This window comes from Acanthochromis polyacanthus, chromosome 18 (assembly GCF_021347895.1).
Source record: "Acanthochromis polyacanthus isolate Apoly-LR-REF ecotype Palm Island chromosome 18, KAUST_Apoly_ChrSc, whole genome shotgun sequence".
Lineage (NCBI taxonomy): Eukaryota > Metazoa > Chordata > Actinopteri > Pomacentridae > Acanthochromis > Acanthochromis polyacanthus.
In genome coordinates this window covers 7077964-7100425 of record NC_067130.1, presented here as the reverse complement: position 1 = coordinate 7100425, position 22462 = coordinate 7077964, and the positions used below count along the sequence as shown (strand labels likewise).

The 22462-nt window shown below is 41.1% G+C and overlaps 1 protein-coding gene across 3 annotated transcripts; it reads right to left on the bottom strand.

Moving 5' to 3' along the window:
• Positions 1 to 129: 129 nt before the first annotated feature.
• LOC110957690 (AP2-associated protein kinase 1-like) lies at positions 130 to 22162 on the bottom strand. Of its 3 annotated transcripts, none has more exons than XM_022203860.2 (20): positions 21088 to 22162; positions 19639 to 19757; positions 18051 to 18159; positions 17696 to 17838; positions 16379 to 16500; positions 15975 to 16056; positions 15321 to 15453; positions 15108 to 15211; positions 14706 to 14788; positions 14382 to 14542; positions 13806 to 13927; positions 12976 to 13335; positions 12577 to 12722; positions 12259 to 12473; positions 12080 to 12169; positions 10804 to 10899; positions 10250 to 10357; positions 9281 to 9451; positions 7297 to 7404; positions 130 to 2045 (listed from the first exon to the last, which is right to left on the bottom strand). In XM_022203860.2, exons 1-20 carry the CDS (start codon positions 21248 to 21250, stop codon positions 1351 to 1353), a joined length of 3330 nt encoding a protein of 1109 aa, XP_022059552.2. In that variant the 5' UTR covers positions 21251 to 22162; the 3' UTR covers positions 130 to 1350. The 3 variants fall into 3 exon arrangements, with proteins under 3 accessions (XP_022059552.2, XP_051794745.1, XP_022059554.2); XM_051938785.1 differs by having other exon boundaries at positions 12080 to 12170; positions 12266 to 12473; XM_022203862.2 differs by lacking the exon at positions 130 to 2045 and adding an exon at positions 3393 to 6979 and having other exon boundaries at positions 21088 to 22160.
• Positions 22163 to 22462: the final 300 nt, after the last annotated feature.

Below are 22462 nucleotides of genomic sequence, written 5' to 3'. Positions count from 1 at the left end.
TGGCGTTTGTTGGGCAACTTAAAGACAAAAGCGCAACAGGTCTAAATGACAAAGAAAGATGGTATGCGACAAAGTTTCCGCATCAGAATCCAGCTGCATACCTTACAGCACCGAATAACCAGGATTCCATTATGTTCATAAACCATTTATTTTCCACTGAAAACCTTCTCTAATGTCCAGCAATAACAGTCAAATAACGCAATTAAAAATGCAATGCAATTACAAAATATAGTCAGCAAAGGCAGTACAGTTTAAAAAGAGTCCTTTCGTATCTGTGCCAAAGTAAAAAGCAAAATTTATCACTTCAAAAGATTCTTACTAAAATCTCAGCTTGGTAAAGATGATGTTGGTTTTCTGTCTTTAATGCCTCCTGAGAATCTCCTCATAAAGACGACAGCAAACCACAGATGATATGTGGTACCAACGAAAGCAACGCAACTGCTACAAAGACGTGAAAACAGTGGAGGTTCCATTTCGTGCTAAAATGTCAGCAGTTTCTGCAAAACAACTGGTAGCAGTTTGTGGGAAAATGGCAACAACAACCTTTGAGCAATAATTAAGCAGTAAAGCAGGTAAATAGAGCGTAAAATCCTTCCAAACTTCGGCCAATTGATTGGGAAGATAAAACATTTATGGTGCGTTAACTCCGTTAATACGAAAGCAGAAACTGCATCAATATTTGTTTTCTGCTTCAGCTGTGCAGGAAGTTAAACATCAGCTTCTGCAGGACTTCTTTGGCTTTTAGCGAACATAATGTTTGGTATCATCTGCAGCATTAAAAATGAATGTTAACTAGAAGTATAACACTGATATTAAAGGCACAATCCATAATCTAAATGTAAACAAAGAGTAAACAATTAGAATGATTTTAAATATGATTAAAACATGCGACTAAATGCATGGAGTAAAACTGAAAGCAGCCACTTTACACCTATGCTCTTTATGTTTTCTGGTGCCATTAAATGTTGGTCTACAGCACTAATGTTTTCAAAAATAAACCGAGTAAACACATTAAAAGGTTATAATTCCTTATCAGAGTAAAACTGTCATTTAGAGGAGTTAAAAAGTGACAGATTGGGACTTTCACACCAACCTTATTGATATTCTAACTTATTTTAATCAGTCACAAATCAAGTCAATCTTGAGATTTTTTCAAAGTTCAGACTGTAAAGTGCTGACATGATTGTGCACAGACTTAAAACAGATGACATGACTGAGGTAGAGGTAAGAGGATAATTTCATTCTTTTAAAACTGCGTGGGAATTGTCGGTAATACTGCCACTGAGCTACACTTTGGCTCTTTCACTGTTTGCAGATCAAACTTTGACTTGGCTTTTTTAAAATTTGAAATCAGGGCTTCCCCTGAGAGCATCTGGGCTGAAAAGGTGCAGCGGTGAACGGGTCGTCCAGAGCTCTTCCTCCTATGGTCCAGGAATGCAGGGGCCCCACAGCGACGGAGCCCACGGCGGCCTGCTGACCGACCCTGGAGACGACCCGGTGGACCGCCACCGGCTGCTGCAGCAGAGGAGCCTCAGTGCGGAGGGGAGCAGACCGAATGCCGAGAGGCTGGAAAGCAGGAGTGGACGACACTCTGACCGGGTGACACTGTTTGTTGGTTGAGATCTGCTGCACACCAGACTTCAACATGTGAGCGTTAGTAGGTAGAGCTTTGGTGGTTTCCTGCCTCCTTCCAAACGGTGCCTGGAGGAAAACGTCGGACGCCTCAGCAGGTTTATGAGATGCAGAAAAGGAGGAGCTGCTGAATGCCATCTTGCTTTCTTTTCCTGACGTCTTAAAAGGGGCCAGCTGGAAGACATCAGAGGTGAAAGGGCTGTCTGGAGGCTGAGATTCCTGGTTGACAGGTATGAAATGAAGCCTGGGGGAATCAGCTGAATGGTGCTGAAGGCTCCACTCATTGTGTTTATTATAGACACATGCAGCTGAGCTCTGGTGGGTCTTCGGCCTTTGTTTCTCCTCAGCGAGCTGCACAGGAGCTGCAGTCCGAGCTGCTCGCAGTTCATTACTGCTGAGCTCCCTCTGCAGGTCTGCATGTGGAAGAGATGGGACAAAGGTCACACTGGAGGATGCTGGAAGAGCTTTCATGACCTTATAAAGCTTTCTGAATCGCTTGCATATTCTATTTCTACCAGTGCTGTTAAATAGAAACAGATGCTTCATTTAAAAGAATCAAGCGGGCTGAACTCTCAACAAAATCTTTGATGAGAGCTCTCTTTTATATATTTACGGTAACTTCCTTTAGAAAAAAATGGCCATTATTTGTGCTGACTGAGTTTTATACTTTTAAATAATCGAGTGATTTTTTTCCTTTTAACTCATATAAGACAAAGCTGTAGTCACAAAAGAAAAATGCAAAACAAAGAGAGAAGACAAAGCTTATGTTTGGTCTTACCTGAGGAGAATTACATTGCTATCCAATAAGATTCTTAGTAGTACATCGCAAACATAAACCTACCTTCCTACATGATGTTGCATTTTAACGTAGATTTGATGATAAACTGTAACTTTAATACAGGCCTTTACTCTCTCAGCAAATCAGGATCATTCAACAACAACTAACCCTCACACTTAATGTTCTGGATTTTTTTTTTTAATAAATCAACGTGAAAACTTCCATCAATCTTTTGTAATTGTGAATTTGTGACGTTTGTATCTCTGTGCTAAATGTATTTTTTCTCTGCAGTGCCTTTTCAGACTCACCAGTTGCTTATTTTTCATGGGTTTGTGTTGAAATGTGTAATCAACATTAACACAAAAGCCCTGAGGATAATTTGTGAATAAACATTTGTTGCTGCATGTTTTAAAGTAATCAAATCCATAACAATAAGAAAATCTTCCATCAAAAAGAAAAAATTACAAATTTCCATAGTTCTTGCTGCAACCTAAGTTTAACTCTGTGTAGTATTAATATACGTAGTTCTATCATATCTAGAGGTTTAGTCCTTTATATGTAGCTTCTCAGCTTAAAATCACACTTTGCAATGGATTAATTTACCTTTAAGCTACATAAAACTAAGTAATCAGATATATTTTTAAAAGAAAACTGAAACATCTTATATCACTCCTTACTGGTTTAACAAGACTTTTTTTAAAAAAAAGCTAATTATTTTGCACTCTTCTTGAGCTTTAATATTACATTCAGTGGTTTTATTTCACATGTAGGTATCCACCTCTGTCACTGAGCCTTTATGTAAATGTCTTTGCATGCATGTCTGAAGAGAAATAGTTAATACAAGTTTACAGATGCTTAAAATATGGAATACACTGCACAGTATACATGCTGAAACACAAAGATCACTACTTGCCTTTTAGTGTAAAAACACTATCACGTTTCCAGTACAGTGTGTTTCTCTGCAGATTAAAAACTCAACACGTTGACATTCACATTTGTACTTTATTTGCCATCCCTTTATAATTCTTTAGTTATCTCACAAAAATAGAAGGAGCACACGATATCACAGCTCTGACGCAGGTTTGGGCCATTACGACAGGAGGCGTCTCAAAACACTCAATAGTATCAGATAATCGACAGCTTTCATTTTCGGCGGAACAACAGAGAAAACGAGGGGCTTCTGTTTCACATCGAGGACTCGTCTTGCTCGGCTTTACTGATTACAACAGCACACTGGCGGCTACGGGGAGAAAAGCTCGGGAGTTGCATAGGTTCGAACAGTAACTGCAGACGACTGAGCTGTTCGGTGGAAGGATCATAGAGAGGATGGTGGAAAACGTAAGCGCTCAATTGCACATGCAGCACCTGCAGTAAAACACCAAGAGGCTGGTGCTTTGAAAACCGCTTCCTGTCACTTTTCTGCAGATTCACTAGGTCCTAAAAGATGCTGTAATTCAAAGTATAGGTTGTGAATGTTCAACTCAAAATGCTCTAAATTTGGGGGGCAGATAGAGAACACGGAAATGACACCGATATAAAAACCTCACATTAAGATGAAACTTCTTGATTTTTTTTAATGAAAGAACATCTGAATAAGTCACTTCGTGCACTGCATGCTTTTGACACTGCTTTCAGATTCTAGGTTTTAGATTTCTAAGTTAATTGTACTTGAGCCATTGTCAGGGTAACTGCTTTTAATTCCGTGTTACATGTCGGTAATGAATTATACGTAATCAACATGTGAAAACCTGTTAAGATTTGGGCACTTTATCAGAGTTAAAATGACAAGTTTGTTATTCTAAATGCTTGTTAAGTTTAAATTCTGATTATGAAAACATCATTACTTTCACTCCTCCAGTATATTTTCAGTCGGTCTCACAAAAACATACTGTGACATTTAGTGTGCTTTTTAAAGTCCCTTTCTAACGTGACAAAATGAAAAAACCAAACAGGTGAAAGCTGTCTTCCCTCTGTAATCATGCACGGGAAACAAAACACATCTGTTTGATCCTCCAGAAACATTTATATTGCTGATTGGAGCTGATATTTTCTAACCCTCGACAGCTGACGTGACGCTGTCAGATAATCAAAGCACCGCTACAGCATCCGCGCTGCATCTCCACTCTAAGACTGACAGAGTTTCCACACTTCACAGAGCCCCTCACACATTACATACCAGACAAGATCTGTTACTCAGTGAACTGTAATATGAAGCGCAGACTTCTAGAGGACAGTGAGGATGGGGAGCAGTAAGCCAATACTGTACATTTCCAGCTCTCGGAGAAAGAGAGTGACGTAGCTCTGACTACCTGAGAGAATTTAGAAGGGGGGGGGGGCCTGTGCTTTCAAAGGAGGATATTAATGACAACGTGACTGTTGCCAGATTTGCAGCAAACAACAACACAAGTAGGCTACTGGAAAACACATCCAACAATTCAGACTCCACACGCACATACATACTGATCATAACACTGTATACCAACACACATGAACAGAACATTCAACAACACTGCCATGCTTCTTGATATGAATCCTGTGATCACGAAAAGCCAAACGAAAGCCTTTAAAAAGCACAATTTCAAACGGAACAGGACTAAAATTCAAGCAGTTAAACTCCTACTTATCCAGAAGACTGTTTTGAATAAAAATATAATCCTTCGTCAGTCCATGTAAACAAACAGAACACAGGCTCACTTTCTTTTCACAACGGTGGAGGAGTAAGACGTGGGATTCGGCCTAATCTTCCGGGTTGAACAAAGACCAGGGTTATCATCTATACATTTTAATGTACTGACAATTACTGAGTAGATAGAACCAAGAAAAAAAAAAACGTTCTTAACACACAATTCCACAAAGAGGAATGAAATATTTATATAGTGTATTCTTCAATATTATTGAATGATTATGATGTTAAGAATCATAGATATATTTTATTATAGACTAATATTTATTACTTACATTCATTCTCTAACACTCTATTCATATTAACATGTATTAACAGGAAAACAATGTCTCATATTTATACATACATGTATGCATAAATATGAGAGCGAAAGAGATTTCACAAGTAAAGCAATATGTTTTCCACAAGTAAAGCTTTATGACAATGACTTCATATATACGGTCTGGATAAGGACCTGCACGGGTTGCAGATATCTATTTACATAAGTTGGGAGTAAACAAATGACAGGAATGTAGGAGGGATTGCACGATGTGGAATGAATATACGAAAACAGAAAAGTGTGAGCGTGTGAAATTAAATTAAAATGACATATTAGACTGTTTCTGCAAGTGCCAAGAAATTACCTGAATAGTCATGAATGCTCTGTCTACATAGAACTGCTACTGTATTTCTACTGCTCCCTATTATTGTTTATTATTCAAATTATTTTCATGAGTTCATGCATTTCACTGATATGGCACGCTGCTATTAGCACAGTTAAATGACTCTGATTTGTCATTTAATTCCGACACAACCCTATTGCTTGCCTCGAGGAATAAAAAGTAAAAAAAAAACTGAGCTCAAAATAACAGCGAATGAGAACGGGGGCTTGTTTTGAACACACAGGCTGTCTGGAGAACGAGTTCACGTTGAATGCTCGGACAGAATTTGCGTGGCGTTTTGTTTCTGCGTTACGTTTAGCGGACACACTTTCACAACTCCACCGGTCAAAAAGTTTGCTTCTCGGATGATGCTTCGCCGCTGCGTGGTTATGGCCGTTTTGTTTCCAGACTGCAACTCAATTTGATGTTTTCCAGTCTAAATCGATAGCAGGTTCAATTGTTAAAGATATTCCATCCCACAGCCCCGACAGAGGTCACATTTATGCAACTGCCCAAATCAGACTACATGACTACGCTTTAAAGAAGTTTGGCGTTTATAGGAATAAACCTCATTTGGACTAATGGTCGGATAATTCTACTGCTTTTCTTTAAAATGTGCAAATAAATCTGGGGAGGAGAATTTAAAAAAGGCAAACGACGACAAATTCACTTGTGCACGATAATAACTACAACCACTTAGAACTATGCCTATTATACATTACAACAATGATCTTCTATTGTTTGCTATTAGACATAATGCAGTATTGTTCAAACAAACTGGATAGCTATATTATATCCTGATTGACAGAAGGATGGAATGGTTAAACTTTAGAAAGGATGATGATTATTGGCCACTGTTTCCCAGCGGACAACACATGATGCATGGAGACGACAACAAAGAGAAAAAAATGAGGGTGAGAGATGAGAGGCGAAGAGAAGCCAGATAAATGCGATCGATGCGGCGGAAAGGGCGGGAATGAAGAAGCGCTGAAAGGTGACGGACATTTCTACTGTAGGAACTACAATGAAGATGGCAGCCGGGGGGGGGTGCAGGAAGCTAGCTATGACAACAGTGTTGATTGTTGTTATGCTATGCCAGTCTCTAATCCAGTGTTTACAGCTTCTACTGGGGGAGGGGGGCCGCCTACAAGTCGATGAGCTGATCCACCAGCATCAGGGAGCGGGCCAAGCTGGGCAGGCTGGATTCAGAGCCGCCACTGTTACTGCGCGAGTGGCCTCCTGAAACTGGCCGGACAGACAAGGAGGGGAGACGAGTACAGGCGAACAGAGAGGGGAGGAGAAGCAGAGGAGTGGGAGTCACAACAAGCAAACAAAGCAGTCAAAGAGGGGGGAGAAGAGAGGTCAAGAAAGAGAGAGAAAAGAGAGAGACAGGGCAGGTTTACCCATTTACCTCTAGAGGTTTTGAAACATGATGTAAAAGTAGCACAGGTAACTGACGTTTGACTGCTATTCGTTTTTTTGGGAAATTCCTGGATGCTTCTATCATCTTGAACAACATCATGACCCACCTTTGTGTCCTTGAGGAGAGCGTAAAGACCTACCTTGGGAATTCTTTCGGCCTGTGACGGGAATGGGATCAAACTCGTCCTCTGTGCCGGCCTCTGCACTGGCTGGTTGGGTCTCAAAGTCTGAGATCAGAAGAGACGAATCTGCATAACAGAAGAAAGGTCGGTTGTTCATCAATGAATATGAAAAGCCAACAGTGTGAACGATGAAGCCGCATTGTGGTCAATTCAAAGGATGATCATTTCTATTAGTGCACTTCAGAGATGATACTTCTTGCACATATACAGTCTCCATAAAAAGTATTTTCTTGGAAAATGTCCCAAGGGATGGATACGTTTTAAAGACATTACAGCTGCAGAAAACAGTCATAATACAAACTGTGTGTTTTATTTTTAATCTTCCTCACAATGTAAAATGTTAATAAAGTCAGAAATTACTACAGGAACATATCCACTGCTCTCCAGTGGCACAAAGCCTTTTTGATAAGATATTATGAGGAGACATAAGCAGTAATTACTTTGATGCAGCTATTCCACACAGTCAGGCTGTGATTTGAAGTTGGCATTGTCAACAACACTCAAATGCGTTTGTTCACCAGCCAAGGACCAACAACTAAACCACAGCTGTGTAGCTTCAGTTTCTCACAATACAATTTCACATATAATTTCATTCAAAAGAAGCACTTCACTACTTTTTTCAAAATTAAAATGAACTCAATGTGACATAGGAAACTTATTTAAGTAGGACAGTCAGGAAAAATATGACAGTGATAAATGAGGTTTTCCTTTAAATGTGTGTGAAACAAGATGAATTGGGATTCGCTGGATTTATCAAACTGCAATAGAAATGCTTTTGGTGCCACCCAGTGGTTGAAACTTTTCTGCACAGAAAGTGTCCTCCTTTGAACAAGGCATAAATGGTGAACCAAAGCACAAATAAAACCTAATTTTTAATTTTCCTTCTGAATTGAATTTGTGATATGTCATAGTATATACTGTGCTGGTATAAATATTCAGATACCAAATTAATATCCGGAGAGTGCCGTAGCGAATGAATATTCGGATATTCGGGTCCAGCCCCAGTGCACGTATGGGTTTTCTGAGAGCACTCCGGCTTCCTCCCACAGTCCACAAACAAGCTGAGGTTAACTGGTGATTCTAAATTGTCCACAGGTGTGAATCTGAGTGTGATGGTTTGATTCGATATGAAGCGCTGTGACAGACTGATGATCTGTCCAGGATGTCCCCTGAATTCACTCTAAGTCAGCTGGGATAGACTCCAGCCCTCCGCGACCCTAATGAGGATTAGATCATGAATATTGACTCCAAATATGCATAAATTTTATCAGAATACTGTTTTGCATCCACATATGCAGTTGAAGAGCAAATTTTGATGAAGCCACTCAAATCCTTGCATACAGCGATAGGATCAGTGTTGGCAAGAGAGACTCTGAACAACCACATCAGCTTTCCTGCTTGTCTCTTTCTATGTCATTTTGCATAAATGAACACATTTTAGTCTGCATCTTAACTTGATGAGTGAATGATCAAACATGCTAATAATAGCAACAGGCTAATTAGCTCAGTCAGCTGCAGCACCGTGCCTGAAACAGCATTTCAGCGCTTCTGCAGTCTCACCACAGATTGGTTACTTGCTGGTGTCATCCTTACTGTACAAAAACAGCGCTGACAACACGCCGTCTACATATAGCTTATAAGCTACAGTGGAAGTTTGTGTATTTTGCTCCCCTGACAATGTCCACTACAGGACAGCTGCTCACAATTAAAATCAAAAACGACCATTTCTGGTATTTCCCGAATTACATAATTGTTCACTATTCCCTATCTCTAACTGCTGCACACTGTCACCCCTACATTATAGAAAAAACAGGTTTCTTTCAAAGATCTTCATCACGCCAAGTGAGTCATATTTCTCTGTGCTTCACAGCGCTGCTTTAAATTCAGTCCTGGCAGTGAGTGGGAGGTTGCTTTCCTCTTTTGCAAGTTTCTTACAACGTACCCGCTTTAGGCTGTGTGGAGTCTCCAGACAACAGACTGAAATCATCCAAAGCAGAGGCAGCGGAGGTGGGAGCGGAGGAGACGGAGGAGGTGGCGCTGCTGGCTGCCGGAGGAGCAGATGGACCAGAGATCAAAGAGCAGCCCAGGAGAGAGTCGTCTGCAGTGAGAGGGTCTGGACCAGTCAGGAGAAAGCAAAAGCAGAGAGCAGAGAGGATGCACTTTTGTTATAGGTGATGTACAATGACAGATAAATACCAGGCTTTGTGACTAAGGTTTCTTCTACAACTCAGAGTGTAATACTACAAAATCTTAATAAGAAGCTAAAAGTCTGAGGTGTCAGAGTTGTATACAGGTAGGTGAAGACATAAATAACTTTGTGTCACATTATTATTATTAAAACATGGTGAAAATACAGTGTGGAATGTCCCTTAAGATATAGAAAGTTTCCAATCATGCATATAAAATTTGTGAGACATGTTGTCTGCGGCAAAAACACCTTAATGAACAAAACAGGAGTCTAGAAACAATTGCCAACAACAAAAAAACAGAAGTCATAACTAGTAGCCATATTTTAAAAAACAGCTGTTATTGTGGTACTATTTGTGGCATCGGTTTTGGCCACTTGGTCGCAGAAGAAACAAAGTGTGAATACAACATTAAAATAATGCCGCATTACAGTTTATATTCCAGTAGGATACTACTACCTGGACTGTCTAAAAGACACTACAAAGCTTGGCTGAGCTGATAAAAACTGCAGCGGTCCGTGTCAGCGGGTTCATCGCTGCTAGCAGCACTCTCAAAAAAACGTGGTCATTTGATCCATTATTAATATAAAAATACTGATTGTGTCAGCTTTACCTGCACAGACTGATGAGGAAGTCTGATCTGCATACCATACTGCTGAATATATTTTCTCTCATGTGTCTTCAAATGCATTTTGAAACATAAAAACCTGAACACACACACACACCTTTTGCAGACTCTTCCACAGAGCCACCAAAGGGATCAGACAATGACAGGAGGTCAGGAAGCATGAGTGAGGCTGTGTCTGGAGATTTGAGTCCTTCAATCAGCTTCTCTAAGATCAGTAAGGAGTGAGAGAATAGAAGAGGAAACATGTTAGCAACTAAAACAGCAAAAGTAGTACAAGTTTTATTGTTTTTAAACTAAAAAAAAAATACTGACAAAAGAAACTCTCATTCCATCAGGAGAGAAAAAAGTGGATGTGGTTCTTGTCTAACTTAAACATTTGAATCATTTAAGACCTTGATGTGATGTTATTTTGGTTTGGAGCCAGACTGGCTGCTGCATATGTTTAGATCATGTACTTTTATATCATGATTTATTAATGTTATCTTTCTTTAGGTCTGGATATAATAAGAGATGTACCTGAGTTTTCCTTGTTACTGAATCACTGTCACAAATGGTGTAAAAATCTGTTCATATAACTGAGTTCATGTTTCATACCACCACAGAAATGCCTATTTGTGTGTACAATATTAATCCACAGAGAGAAATATTTACCTGGTGTGTCTGACAGTTCGAGGGTATGGAAAGGATCTGGGACGGCCAACAGTGAGGCTCCTGATTCCACATCAAGAATAGCTGATGGTCTTTCAACTAGGGAGCAGAAACAATGGCAGTGAATCAATTCTGAGTTACCTTAAAGTTCAACATTACTGAGGATGTCTACGTGCTGCATCCAGAAAAACTGTCTGCACAACTTCTCTCAGGACAAGTTATTACGATTGCATATTAAAGCACATATTCTAAACAAAAGTTATATTTGGGTGTATGACTGATTCGACTGACATGTCTGGTCTGCAGTGAATAAAAATATAAAATGACGAATATAATTTGAGCTCCATGCGCACTGTTTAAAATCTGTCATTTTGTCATCATTTATCAGAGGAGAAGGCAATATGCTTTTCCTTTTCATTAGCTCGTTATAATCAGTTTAAGGTTCGCTGTAATTCTGGCTTGTTCTTCTGTACTAACAAAGCTTCGAGGGATTCTGAGATCCACTGTTTTTCAATGAGTTTGTTCTGGTTTTGCATTTTATTGCACTATATATGTAATTTTAGCTTTATGTAGAATGAACTTTCCCCATGATGTTCTATACATGAGCTATATACTCTAGTCAGGCTTCAAGTGTGACTTGACAAGTGGTCTGCAAAGCCTTTCTCTTGGCTTTAATTCATTAAACTTCATGAGCACATTCTCACATGTTTTTAGTGTTGAGAAACTCTAAGCGGCATATTTATCAATACAATCGTTAAACAAAAATAAAAAAATAAAAAAATCAGCAGCTACACCGGCAGCGCTGCCAGAGAATTTAAATGCATTTTTTCGGTCAGATCAAACTCCGTTTTTATTTATGTGGTGCACACTGACAGCTACTGTTTTCCAGAGCTAATTCAAGGGATTAATGGATCAAGTGCATTAAGTGGTTTACTTCTCCAGTTTGACATTCTAATACACTCCTTCAGACTCAGAGTACAAAGCATCATAGTATCATAAGACAAGTGAAAAATTGAAAGGGGGAAAAAACTTATCAGGATAATTTACTACAAATTTCAAACTCAGTGATCCTGATAAAGAAATGAATACATCTTTAAATCAGACTCGTTTTGACATTGACAACCTATTATGTTGACAGGAATGATGCACTTTAAAGGCCACATATACACATTTCTAAATTCATTTTTTTACATAATCAGACCACTGGTTTCTGGAGTCTCAAAGGTCCAGGTCCATGTAGGCCAAAAGAAGGACGGTCTAAACATTAAATAGTACATACCAGTTTCTTGGGGTGTAGCATCCAAAGCTGAGGCCTGCAGACCTGGTATCAACTCTTCAGAGGATGCTGTCTCAGTTTCTGAAGGTAAGTCTGGTTAAAAAAAAAAAAAATATTATATATCCCATCACTTCTGTCTTATTGCATATTAAAAATGCTGCAAACAAACACAAGCACTGAACTGTTATCATTAGCCTTTTTGTCCTCAGTTTTGAATTCGTCAGCAGCGAGGTTGGAGAAGTCGTCATCGTCAAAGGGGTTCCATGCTGGCTGTGTGGGGGTATTGCTGGCACCGCCGGAGGCAGGAGCAGTGGGTGTAGCTTTACTTTGGTCCTGCACTGCATCAGTCAGAACGAGCTGCACAGGCTGGGTGGTGCTTGGCTGAGATGTAAGCGATCTACGAGTAAAGAGAAAACAAAAAAATCATAAATACAACACACAGAAGAGGAGTTATGTTATGACTGTTCTTCAGGTCTATTCCAGAGGTTTATGCCACTTACTGATTGAGGGCAGCTTCTCCATTAGCTCCTTGCGGCTGCTGTGAGGACTCACTCACTGGAACAGCATTAACAGCACTCACTGTGGCATCACTCGGTGTGCGTTGGTGGCCTCGTTCTTCAGTCGTCTTTGGAGTAGCAGGTGGAGTCTGAGAAAAAATATAGAAATAGAAGGAGGCCCAAATATCAAAGACAAACAAATATTTCCCACAAAGACTCAGAGTTGATGTGCTAAAACACTTCAATGTCTTTGGTTAGTGAGAAACTTTGGGATGAACTTTATACCAACCCATGTGTTACAGTTTATAGTCAAAATAAAAACGGACAGAACAAAAGACATTGTTAACAGCTCTGCAGTGCTGATGATGCTTGAAGCTGAATTGTTTGCAGAAGGTCACTCACTGTCTCAGCTGACTTTTGGCTGATCTCAGAGGAGGCATTCTGAGCCTGGGCAGCTGATGCTTGAGTTATCTGCTGCTGCTGCTGAGATACCGCCGGCTGAGCAGAGGCCGGCTTGGTGGGAGAAGGCTGAGCTTCTGGCGGCTGAGCCACGCTGGCCTGCTTGCGCCGAGCCGGACGCTGAGGCGGAGCCGGGCTGGATGGAGTCTGTGCTGCCTGCTGAGAGGTGGAGCTGGCCACGGAGGGAGACGTGGTCTGTGGCTGGACTGCTGGCTGTGCTTGTGGTTGGACGTCAGCCTTGGTTACCAGTGATGCTGCTGCTGCTACCGTCTCTGTTGCTGGAGCTGCGACCGGCTGCACAGCCTATCACACAAAGATATTTGACAGAACCTGCTGCCACTCACACAAGCTCACATCTGAAAACTATCTTGGAACAGGAAGAATAATGCAGTGTTCCAAATGTAACTCAAAATTTATATACATATATATATGAAGGGCTGACAAATTAATCTGTCCATTCCTATAAAGAACTGACACCTAATTTAGTCTATATGACAGCTGATGATGGAAAATGTCCTTCACAGACTCCCAGAGGCATTCAAACCCCAGGTTTTTAGATGAGCAGAGAAAAGAAGTAAATGCTCAAATATAAAAAACTAAAATCTTGATTTGATGTATGTCCACCCAGAAACCAACAACTAGTCATGAGTTCTGCTTTACTGAAGACATTTGTTTCTGTCTTTTTTCTGGGTTTGCACACTGAAAAATGTGGCGCATTTGCATTCATTTCCAACTGCAGAAAGCTCCTTTGTCTGTTCGGTGTGAGTATGTACCTGCTTCTGTGGAGCTGCAGCCTGACTTGAATTGTTTTGTGACTGGATGAGTGGCAGAGCTGAAGTCTGCGCCTTCTGGGACTGGAGAGCTGCAGCTGGCTGTGAAAGGTCTAAGCTGACTCCTGTGGGGTGTCAAAAAGAGCAAATTTACTCTCAATAGCCAAACAGATGCACAGCAGTTTAAACATGAAGCAACATAAAACGGGTTTATTTGCATTTATAACACTACAATCCTCATCAAAGTGTGTAAAGGAGGATCAGATAGCTGGGTAAATGCTCACAAGTAGATCTGTAGGATTAATAACAGGCAGAAAAACTCGCATCACCTGAAGTAATGCCACAGAGTGAGAGAGGAGCAGAGAATATCATTTCATAATCACTGAGCCTGTGGTTAAGTTGCTTTAATTTGCACGAGTCTTAACCTGCATACTCGATCTGTTCGCGTTGAGAATTGCGCTATTCAATATGTGCACAAAGGATTAGAGGGATTCCTGGATTTGTGCACTTCGTTATTCAAAAGATCGGCTTCTTTTTCCTCTGACAGATCAGAGAAGAAGGACGGAGTGCTGTACGTACCCACAGGCTGAGCTGCACCACCAGGGAGATTAGCCCGCTTGCGAGGGGTGAGTGCAGCAGGCTGGATGGGTAGGATGCCACCAGCAGGCTGGGTATGCGCCGCTTTGGGCCTCTGGCGAGGGGTGATGGAGGTTTCAGTAGTGGGAATAGGATCTGTCAGTCTGGCAACAAAGGGAAGACGTCGGCCTTGGTGTTAATCATGGCAAACAGTGTTAACATAATTTTTTAATGAGTATCACAATAGCGACTGTACCTAATTACTTCCACAATATGCAGTGTTACTGCAGCCTTAATGCTAATACAGTGTGCACAGGTCATGCTTGCCTGGGTTTAGCCTGGCTCTTCTTTGCTGCAGCAGCCTCACTTGCTTTGATTGGCTCAGGAAGTTTCGAAGGAATTGGAGAATTCTAGTTCAAGGGGAAAAAAGGAAAATCTTCACAAAGAAATCAACACTGCGTCACCCCAAGACAAAACCATGAAAGTCAATGAAAACTTATCACTGCTGTCATGGCTATCGAGTATTTTCTACTGGGTGCAACTAATGAATCAGTGCTGATTTCCTCCCACAGTGTGACAACTGACATATCTGTCTATGTAGGTCAGGCAGAGAAACCACAGCAGATTCCACTGAGCAAAAGAAAAAAAAAAAAAGAAAAAAATTCCTGATAAGAGAAAGTCAAGCAAATCCAAATATTTTAGTTGCCCCTGGAGCTGTGAGAGACTGACCTTCACATTCTGAACAGGGCAGGTCCGCTGAGCTTGTTTAAAAGCAAAGAAGGACACCTGGTAGATATCAGGTCTTTTGTCTGGGTCTGGCTCCAGCATGTACCCTGAAATAACACCACGAAGAAAAACATGAGTCCCTCTTGACAAAAGCCAGCAAGTAAAACTGAATCTGATGTTGCTGAAAACATTAACGAATAAGGAAGAGGCACTAACGAATGAGGCAGTGAAGATCGTAAGAGTAACGGGAATTATCTGGAATGGTGAAACTGCCATCACAGATGGCCACCTGGCTTTCACCAAAGGGTAGAGTGAAGAAGCACAACTTGTACAGCAAACAGCCCAGTGCCTGGAGAAGAGAAGAGAAGAGAAGAGAAGAGAAGAGAAGAGAAGAGAAGAGAAGAGAAGAGAGAAGAGAAGAGAAGAGAAGAGAAGAGAAGAGAAGAGAAGAGAAGAGAAGAGAAGAGAAGAGAAGAGAAGAGAAGAGAAGAGAAGAGAAGAGAAGAGAAGAGAAGAGAAGAGAAGAGAAGAGAAGAGAAGAGAAGAGAAGAGAAGAGAAGAGAAGAGAAGAGAAGAGAAGAGAAGAGAAGTCAAGAATAATCATACAAGAAAAACCTGCACCCGTCTAAACACCCGTTAAGATCAAAGCTATTTAACAGGACAATACATTTAATGATTTTCCTCTTGAAGACCTGTTTCATTAATCATTGGCAACAAAGGATTAAGTGTGATTATGTCAGACTAAAATCAAAGCTACAGGATTCAGTTTAACATGACATGCTGTATGTGTCACCTGCAGTACTGTGTCACTGCTCTATGCACACAGCAGCAGCATTATGATTATCACACACGTCTGTCATCTTCACTCACCCAGATATCTGCCTTAGTAGTAATAATCTTGTTGTTGTAGAGGTTCACCATTTCAGGAGCACGATATGATAAAGTGGTGTACCTGAAGGGAGACGACAACGAGGGAACAGGAACAAATTAGAAAGACAGCTGCATGTTTTCAATGTGATGCTGAAATTAAACAGCCCACACAGTATGCAAGCTCACAGATGCATATAAACGTGAAAGCGGTGATTTTTTTTTTTACATCATATTTTCAGCCTTGTTGTTCAAAATACTACAACTGAGGTTCATATAAGTCAAGAAAATGATATGAAAACTACAAGGCCGCACAAGGAAAACAAAACCGCTAACATTTTTTGTGCTGCTACGCCCAAAAAAAGAATGATAATGAGTGAAAGCTGCAGATGAAAAGAGGCACCTACTTTTTGATTTCTTCCTCCACAGCAGCGACTCCTTCGGTCTGTGGGCTCTGGAACTTGTTAGTGGCGCTGCCAAAGTCACACAGCACATAATGACCCTTGTCGTGCAGGAGGATGTTCTCCACCTGAGACACAAGAGCTGATTTACACTCGGGCAGAGATGCAGAGCTGCTTTGGCTGAGGACAATATGGAGTTTTACATGAAAGGACCAATTTAGAGTCTGAGTGCTGGGAGGTGGAGCAGTAATTGACCCTCTCTGCCAAATCAAACACTGGAGTTTCTTACTTGCGAGATGCACACTTCAGATAATGATGGAGAAAAAAAATGCACTGCAGCTACCTTCACTTTATGACATGCAGATTTAAGCGTATTCAGACCTTCCCTCCTCCTCTCATTAGGCTCAAACAAAGTGACACACACATTTCCACACATTAATCTCAAAGACCTGGTCATACTAAGTGAACTGAAAACAACTTTACATGACTTGATGTACATGCGAAGCTTAAAAAGCAACATGTGACATATTTTTTGAGATTCTATGACACTTTAATGCACTCCTAATGTGCATTTAAACCTTATTTAAATTGCTATGTGTGTACATCTTCACCCTGATAAGCAATTCTCAATCTTTATGAGACAAACAAATAAATCTGCACCGCAACAAAGTCATGCATATACACAGATTAAAACAATTTTGCCAGTAACTTCAAATTACGGCAACAACTCCGCTGCAGTTAGCTGCTCTCTGCAGGGAGTTAACGGTATTTGAAGTATTCTGACAACTGACATTCTCCTCTCTTCTCTTACTAGTCCAATTCATAATTAAACGCAGCTTCAACTCAAACAAACGGATCAGTCTCGATTCCTTAAAAAAAATGACAGCATAGTGATCTGCAGTAGGTTCTGACCCTGTTTGAACACAACTACACTGCCTGTGTTTTTCTGCAGTACATAGTATAGAGTAGTGCATTACAGACTGCCCACACATTTGGATTCGAAAAGCCGGGAGAGGAACAGCTGTTTTTCATTGTGAATGAGTGCTGGTTTTGCAGCCCCACACCCCCGGCTGAGCTTGAAAAATATAAAAAGCGCCCTGCCACACCACAGGCGAGAAAAGCTCAACTATAAGCAAATATCCTCTGATGCAGTGCAGCTGACAGCACGGCAAGAGCCCAGTCATGATCATCTTGATTCCAGATGAAACTGGATCATGGAGCTGTTTAACTTGTGCATTTCAAGATGTGAAAGAACTTCAAACAAAATGGAGGAGAGTGTGACTGGCTGGTTTTAGACACAGCGTAAGTGATGAAATGTGTCACCTTAAGGTCTCTGTGGATGATAGGCGTCTTGCGCTGGTGCAAGCGAGAAACAGCATCACAGGTGTCACAGAAGATCTGCAGCACCTCAGACTCGGTGAAGCCGGTCTGCAGCCTCTGATTCATCAAATTGACTACCTGCCCTCCTGCAACAACAACAAAAAACAAAACAAATATCCAGTTATACAGCAGAACAGACAAATCAACTTCAGACATATTATCTTACTAGCTGTTACTCAATCAACAGCACAACCAAACAGAAACACATATTCACTGTGAAACTGAAACCTCAAATCTAATTTTTTCATTCATCAAAGTATGTGGTTGCAGTCATGTCCCATTCCCTTTCAGCACTCACCCTTGCAGTAATCCATAAGTATGAGAACCTCCCATACATCCCTTGATCCCATAGCTGTGATACTGGAGTCCAGATAACCAACAATGTTCTTGTGACCGACAAGGTCTTTCTGCAAGAAGACAAACACACGATCAAGAGCATTAACACACCACTGAGCATAAGATTTTTACCAAAACAGACAAAAACTGTAAACTACTGCATTGTGTCCATGGTGCTATATGACTGAAGGTCCTTTATAGTGACTGGGTGATGTCAGAAAATACTCCACATGCGACAACAGGATTTGTGACACACAAAAACGATGGAATACGAAAGAAACATTTCAATATTTTGCTACAAAAAGAGGCTTATGAATTGTAATTCAGTAACTCATTCATTGAACCTGGTCAAACCTGCAGAGGGCGCTGCAGTGGGGAGCTGAAATCAGGAATCTAATTTAGGTAATGAAAAAAATGTCAAATACTGCAGCTGAGGTGAAGCACTGTCTCTCTGTGTGCTTGTGTGTATATTTGTTTGTGTCAGTGTCTGTGTGTAAAAGAGAGTGAGAGACAAAACTAGAAAGACTCTGAGGTTAGAGGGCATCGCATCATTGTTGCACCTATTATTAAATTAAAACAATGTTGGATTCAAAAGCAAAACAAGGCCAAGAATGTGCATTTTTCTGTTGAATACTTGTTGAATGATGCAATCTTTCCTTTTTGTGTAATCTGAACATCCCATTGCTCCCTTCCTTCCTTCCTGAGTGCTCCCCTCAGACACAGAGGTCCTGTGTACGGTCTGAACTCAAAGAATGCCATGAAAATGTTTTTAAACTTTCCAAGATCACTGAATATCCAAATGTTGCAGCAGGCTACCATAGCCTACATGCCTCTTCATTCACTAAATAAATCTATGCTGTGTCTGCATATTGCCTATAGAACGTGATAATATGTACAATACATTTATAGCAGGAATGTTCAGATGTGTGTTATTCTATGTGAGCAAATACACAGTATTCATCACAAATGTGTCAAACGCCCATAGAGAACAACTACGGGGTTTTTCCTGGCTCAGAATGGGCCTTCTGGGAGGGTGATTACTCATGACGCAAAGCCTGATCAGTCAGAGTACAGTCGAGGCAACGAGTCTGTTATACTTTGACATCCATTTATTTTCTTGTTATTTATGATCATTTTATAAACAAAAATGTCTATTATATTGACCATTTGAAACCCTGATTAACAGAACTGGATTAAATGTTATTTTTCTAAAATTCTTCTATGCAGTCAGGACTGAAACCTTTTTTTTGTCACTGCCAGCAATCAATAGTGAAATAATAGCATCTCAACAACAACTAAACAGTCACTGAAAACAAAGAACCGGATTAATAAATATGGTGCTTTAATGATCCAAACAGCCCTGCTGCAGGCTGAGTATGTACTGAATTCAGCACTTGTTCTTAGTTATTCTGGATAGAACAGAACATCCTGCATATTTGGATTTCTCTGCTTCTGTTTTGTCGTCGCCAAAACGTGGTTATAGTCAGCTACAAAACCACAACAGCTCAGAGTGAGAACCAGCAGAGAAATATTTGATTGCAGCTACTCACCATTATTTGAATCTCACGTTTGCAAACCTGCAGATCATGCTCATTGTTGACATACATCCTCTTCAGGGCACAACGCACCCCTTGATTTGTTCGCACAAGGAACACAATTGCAAAACCACCTGCAGGATTGAGAGAAGAAGAGAGGTGCGAAATTAAACCGTCAGTGATCTTGATGGTTAACAGCTGGGTGATTATCTGATTGTTGCCGCACTTCAAGATTGTTACCAGTTTAGCTACAATCAATACAAAATAAGTGGAAAAACCAACATTACAACACTCTTGCAAGCTTTCTGAGACAAATACTTCAGAAATTTAGCTGATGAGCTATCGTTTTTATACCTCAATACTTCAACAACTGTTGCCATTTGATTCTGTCCATGAAGTCTTGCATTAATAGGGACAAACAGGACCAAATGGTGCAGCCTTATAGCGCTATCTATTAGTCATATCATTGCTGCAGGGTTTACGTAGAGGCCTACATTGAGGCCTAACCATCTGGTGGAGCTCAAACCACAAATTCACTTTGCTGAGTTTAGCTGTGGCAGAGTCATCAATTTCAGGCAGACACTGCAGCTTATACTGTATCCTCAGCGTGACATGTGTGTAATGGCATTACATGGCAGTGTGGTACTATAACAACAGTTATCTAGTATGAACATAGGTGCAGGTTGACAATTTACACCCGCTTCTGGTGCCTGTATTTAGCTGCACTGCACTTTATTTAAAGAATAGATGCTCACTTTGAAATTGTTGTCTAGCTGGCAGTCTGACGCAGCCGATTAAAAGCAGGAATACTGCAATTACCGCAGTCTTTAGTTGAAAAGATGAGTAGACAGTAATTTAAACTTGAATCAATTGTGAACAGAGTAAGGGGATGTCAGTGAGAAAAAGCATGATTAACAACAATACTCTCGTTCAGTTTATAGTCTGTATTAGCATCAGCTGCTGAAAAGCAAACATGATCTTTAAAGATACTCTACTGTACTCCCAGGTCTCAAAGTTACACTACCTTTACTTTGTTTTGCTCAAGTGCAGGCTTCAGGCCTCTACAACCAGCATCAGGAATTTTACCCTCATGAATACAGTGACTACTTTACACTAAACCTTCATTCATTTCAAAAGGATCACCCACACTGCCTGGCACCTTGGTACATCTCCTTGAATCACACTTCTGAATCATAGGAGCTAACAGATAATTGGCATGTCAGTCAGCTCAGAGAAAGTGGATCTCCTCTGTTTTGCATCTATGTATTCCATGATACATAGATGCAAAGCTCCATCATCCCCACACGGATGATCTAAGGTTACATCTCCGTTCTGTCATGTGAGTCATACATTCAGCTTTAGCACGCAGAGCACACGTCACTGTCTCGCTTCGACAACATGCATGAAAAGAGGGAGAAAAGACAAACAAATGGCATCATCTGTTCTGTGCAGCACCCCTCTCACCTTCAGCAATTATCTCCTCAACAGTGACTTGGTGCCGTCCGACAGTGAAGGCTCGGCCAATGAAATTTCCGCCTGCATGGCTGGACCCGGAGCTGCCACCTCCTCCTCCAGAACCGGGCCCGGAGCTGACCAACTCCCGACGCGAATCAAAGAACTTCCTCATGTTGTCTGAACGACAGGAGGATGATTTGCGGCTTCAGTCTCAGACACCCAGATGAGCTGCCGTTTCCTGTGTGCACGAAATGATGCGGAGATAAACGGTGCAAGCTCAGATTGTACACCTAAACGAGTCTATTTGGAGCCTTAAAAACATGCGGTGATGCCTTTGTCACGTATGCTGATGTTGAGAGAACCCAGATTTTTGGTGGCAAATTTCCCATTTGCCTGCCAACACAAGCCAGTTGGTGATAGCTAGAGCGCTTGCGACTAGCTGTTATGTAAGTGAATTACACCACCCAGGAGGCTAAAGCATCTCCGGAGAAAGTATTTCTTTAGCTATCCACCCAGCTGTTCATGGTCGGCTGCTGACGATGAAAACATTAGGTCCTTCTCCATCTCGTCCAGCCAATACCCAGCTAGCTCAGTGCTAGCTACTTACGCGCTATGACATTTCGTGTACGTTAAGGTTATCCAGGTTATCCTCTGAAGATAACGTCTTCGAGTGCGATGTATCCGACGTGTAACTCGTGCGATAGCGTTGCCCGAAAAAATCTTTCCATCCTCAGTGAAGTGAAGCGACCGTTTGCTGCCACATAGCTTAGCTGCGCGTCTAGCTATTTAATTGCACCCATTTTCAGTCAAAACTATGATTTTAGTTAGCTAACGCACTAGCGCGACGCAGCCTCTCATCAACACAAACAAGCGTCGGCTTGAAAAGGGAGGCTAAAAAAGACTCCGTGTGCTGTAACCGTAGCTGCTGATATGTAACTGCACAATTTGACATCCACCAAAACATTAGGCAGAGGTTTCAACCAAGCGGTCTAATCTCTGCAACCACAGCAATCTTTGGCTGCCAGCGATATCGCAACATCCGAGCTGTTGCTGTTGACGCGCGCTGGGGATTGTGGGTAGTGTAGTTCCGGGCGCAGCTGCAGTCTCCCCTCCCCCTCGCGTATGTGGTCATATGCCACGTTTACGTCATGTCGCTCCGTCTGCACATGAGCACCGAGGGAAAAAACATCATATTTTAATTCTAGGTGTATTATCAGGAATTTTTTATTAGCGCTGGCACTTTGTAAAAACAACTACAAAAGTATTAACAATTTTGGAGCAAAATGGCTGCATTCAGTTGTTATTACATTGGAATAAAATGTAACACGAAGTACAATTTAGCTCATTCGGCAACATTTAATTTTGCTTTTGGCTCCATTTGCTT

What these genes read in the sequence shown, in the direction of transcription:
- LOC110957690 (XM_022203860.2), bottom strand. Translation starts at nt 21,250, where the DNA reads ATGAGGAAGTTCTTTGATTCGCGTCGGGAGTTGGTCAGCTCCGGGCCC. An exon ending in GTGGAGGAAGAAATCAAAAA is followed by an intron (nt 16,057 to 16,378) that starts GTAGGTGCCTCT and finishes GTCTCCCTTCAG; the next exon opens with GTACACCACTTTATCATATC. An exon ending in CAAAAAGGCTAATGATAACA is followed by an intron (nt 12,170 to 12,258) that starts GTTCAGTGCTTG and finishes TTTTTTAACCAG; the next exon opens with ACTTACCTTCAGAAACTGAG.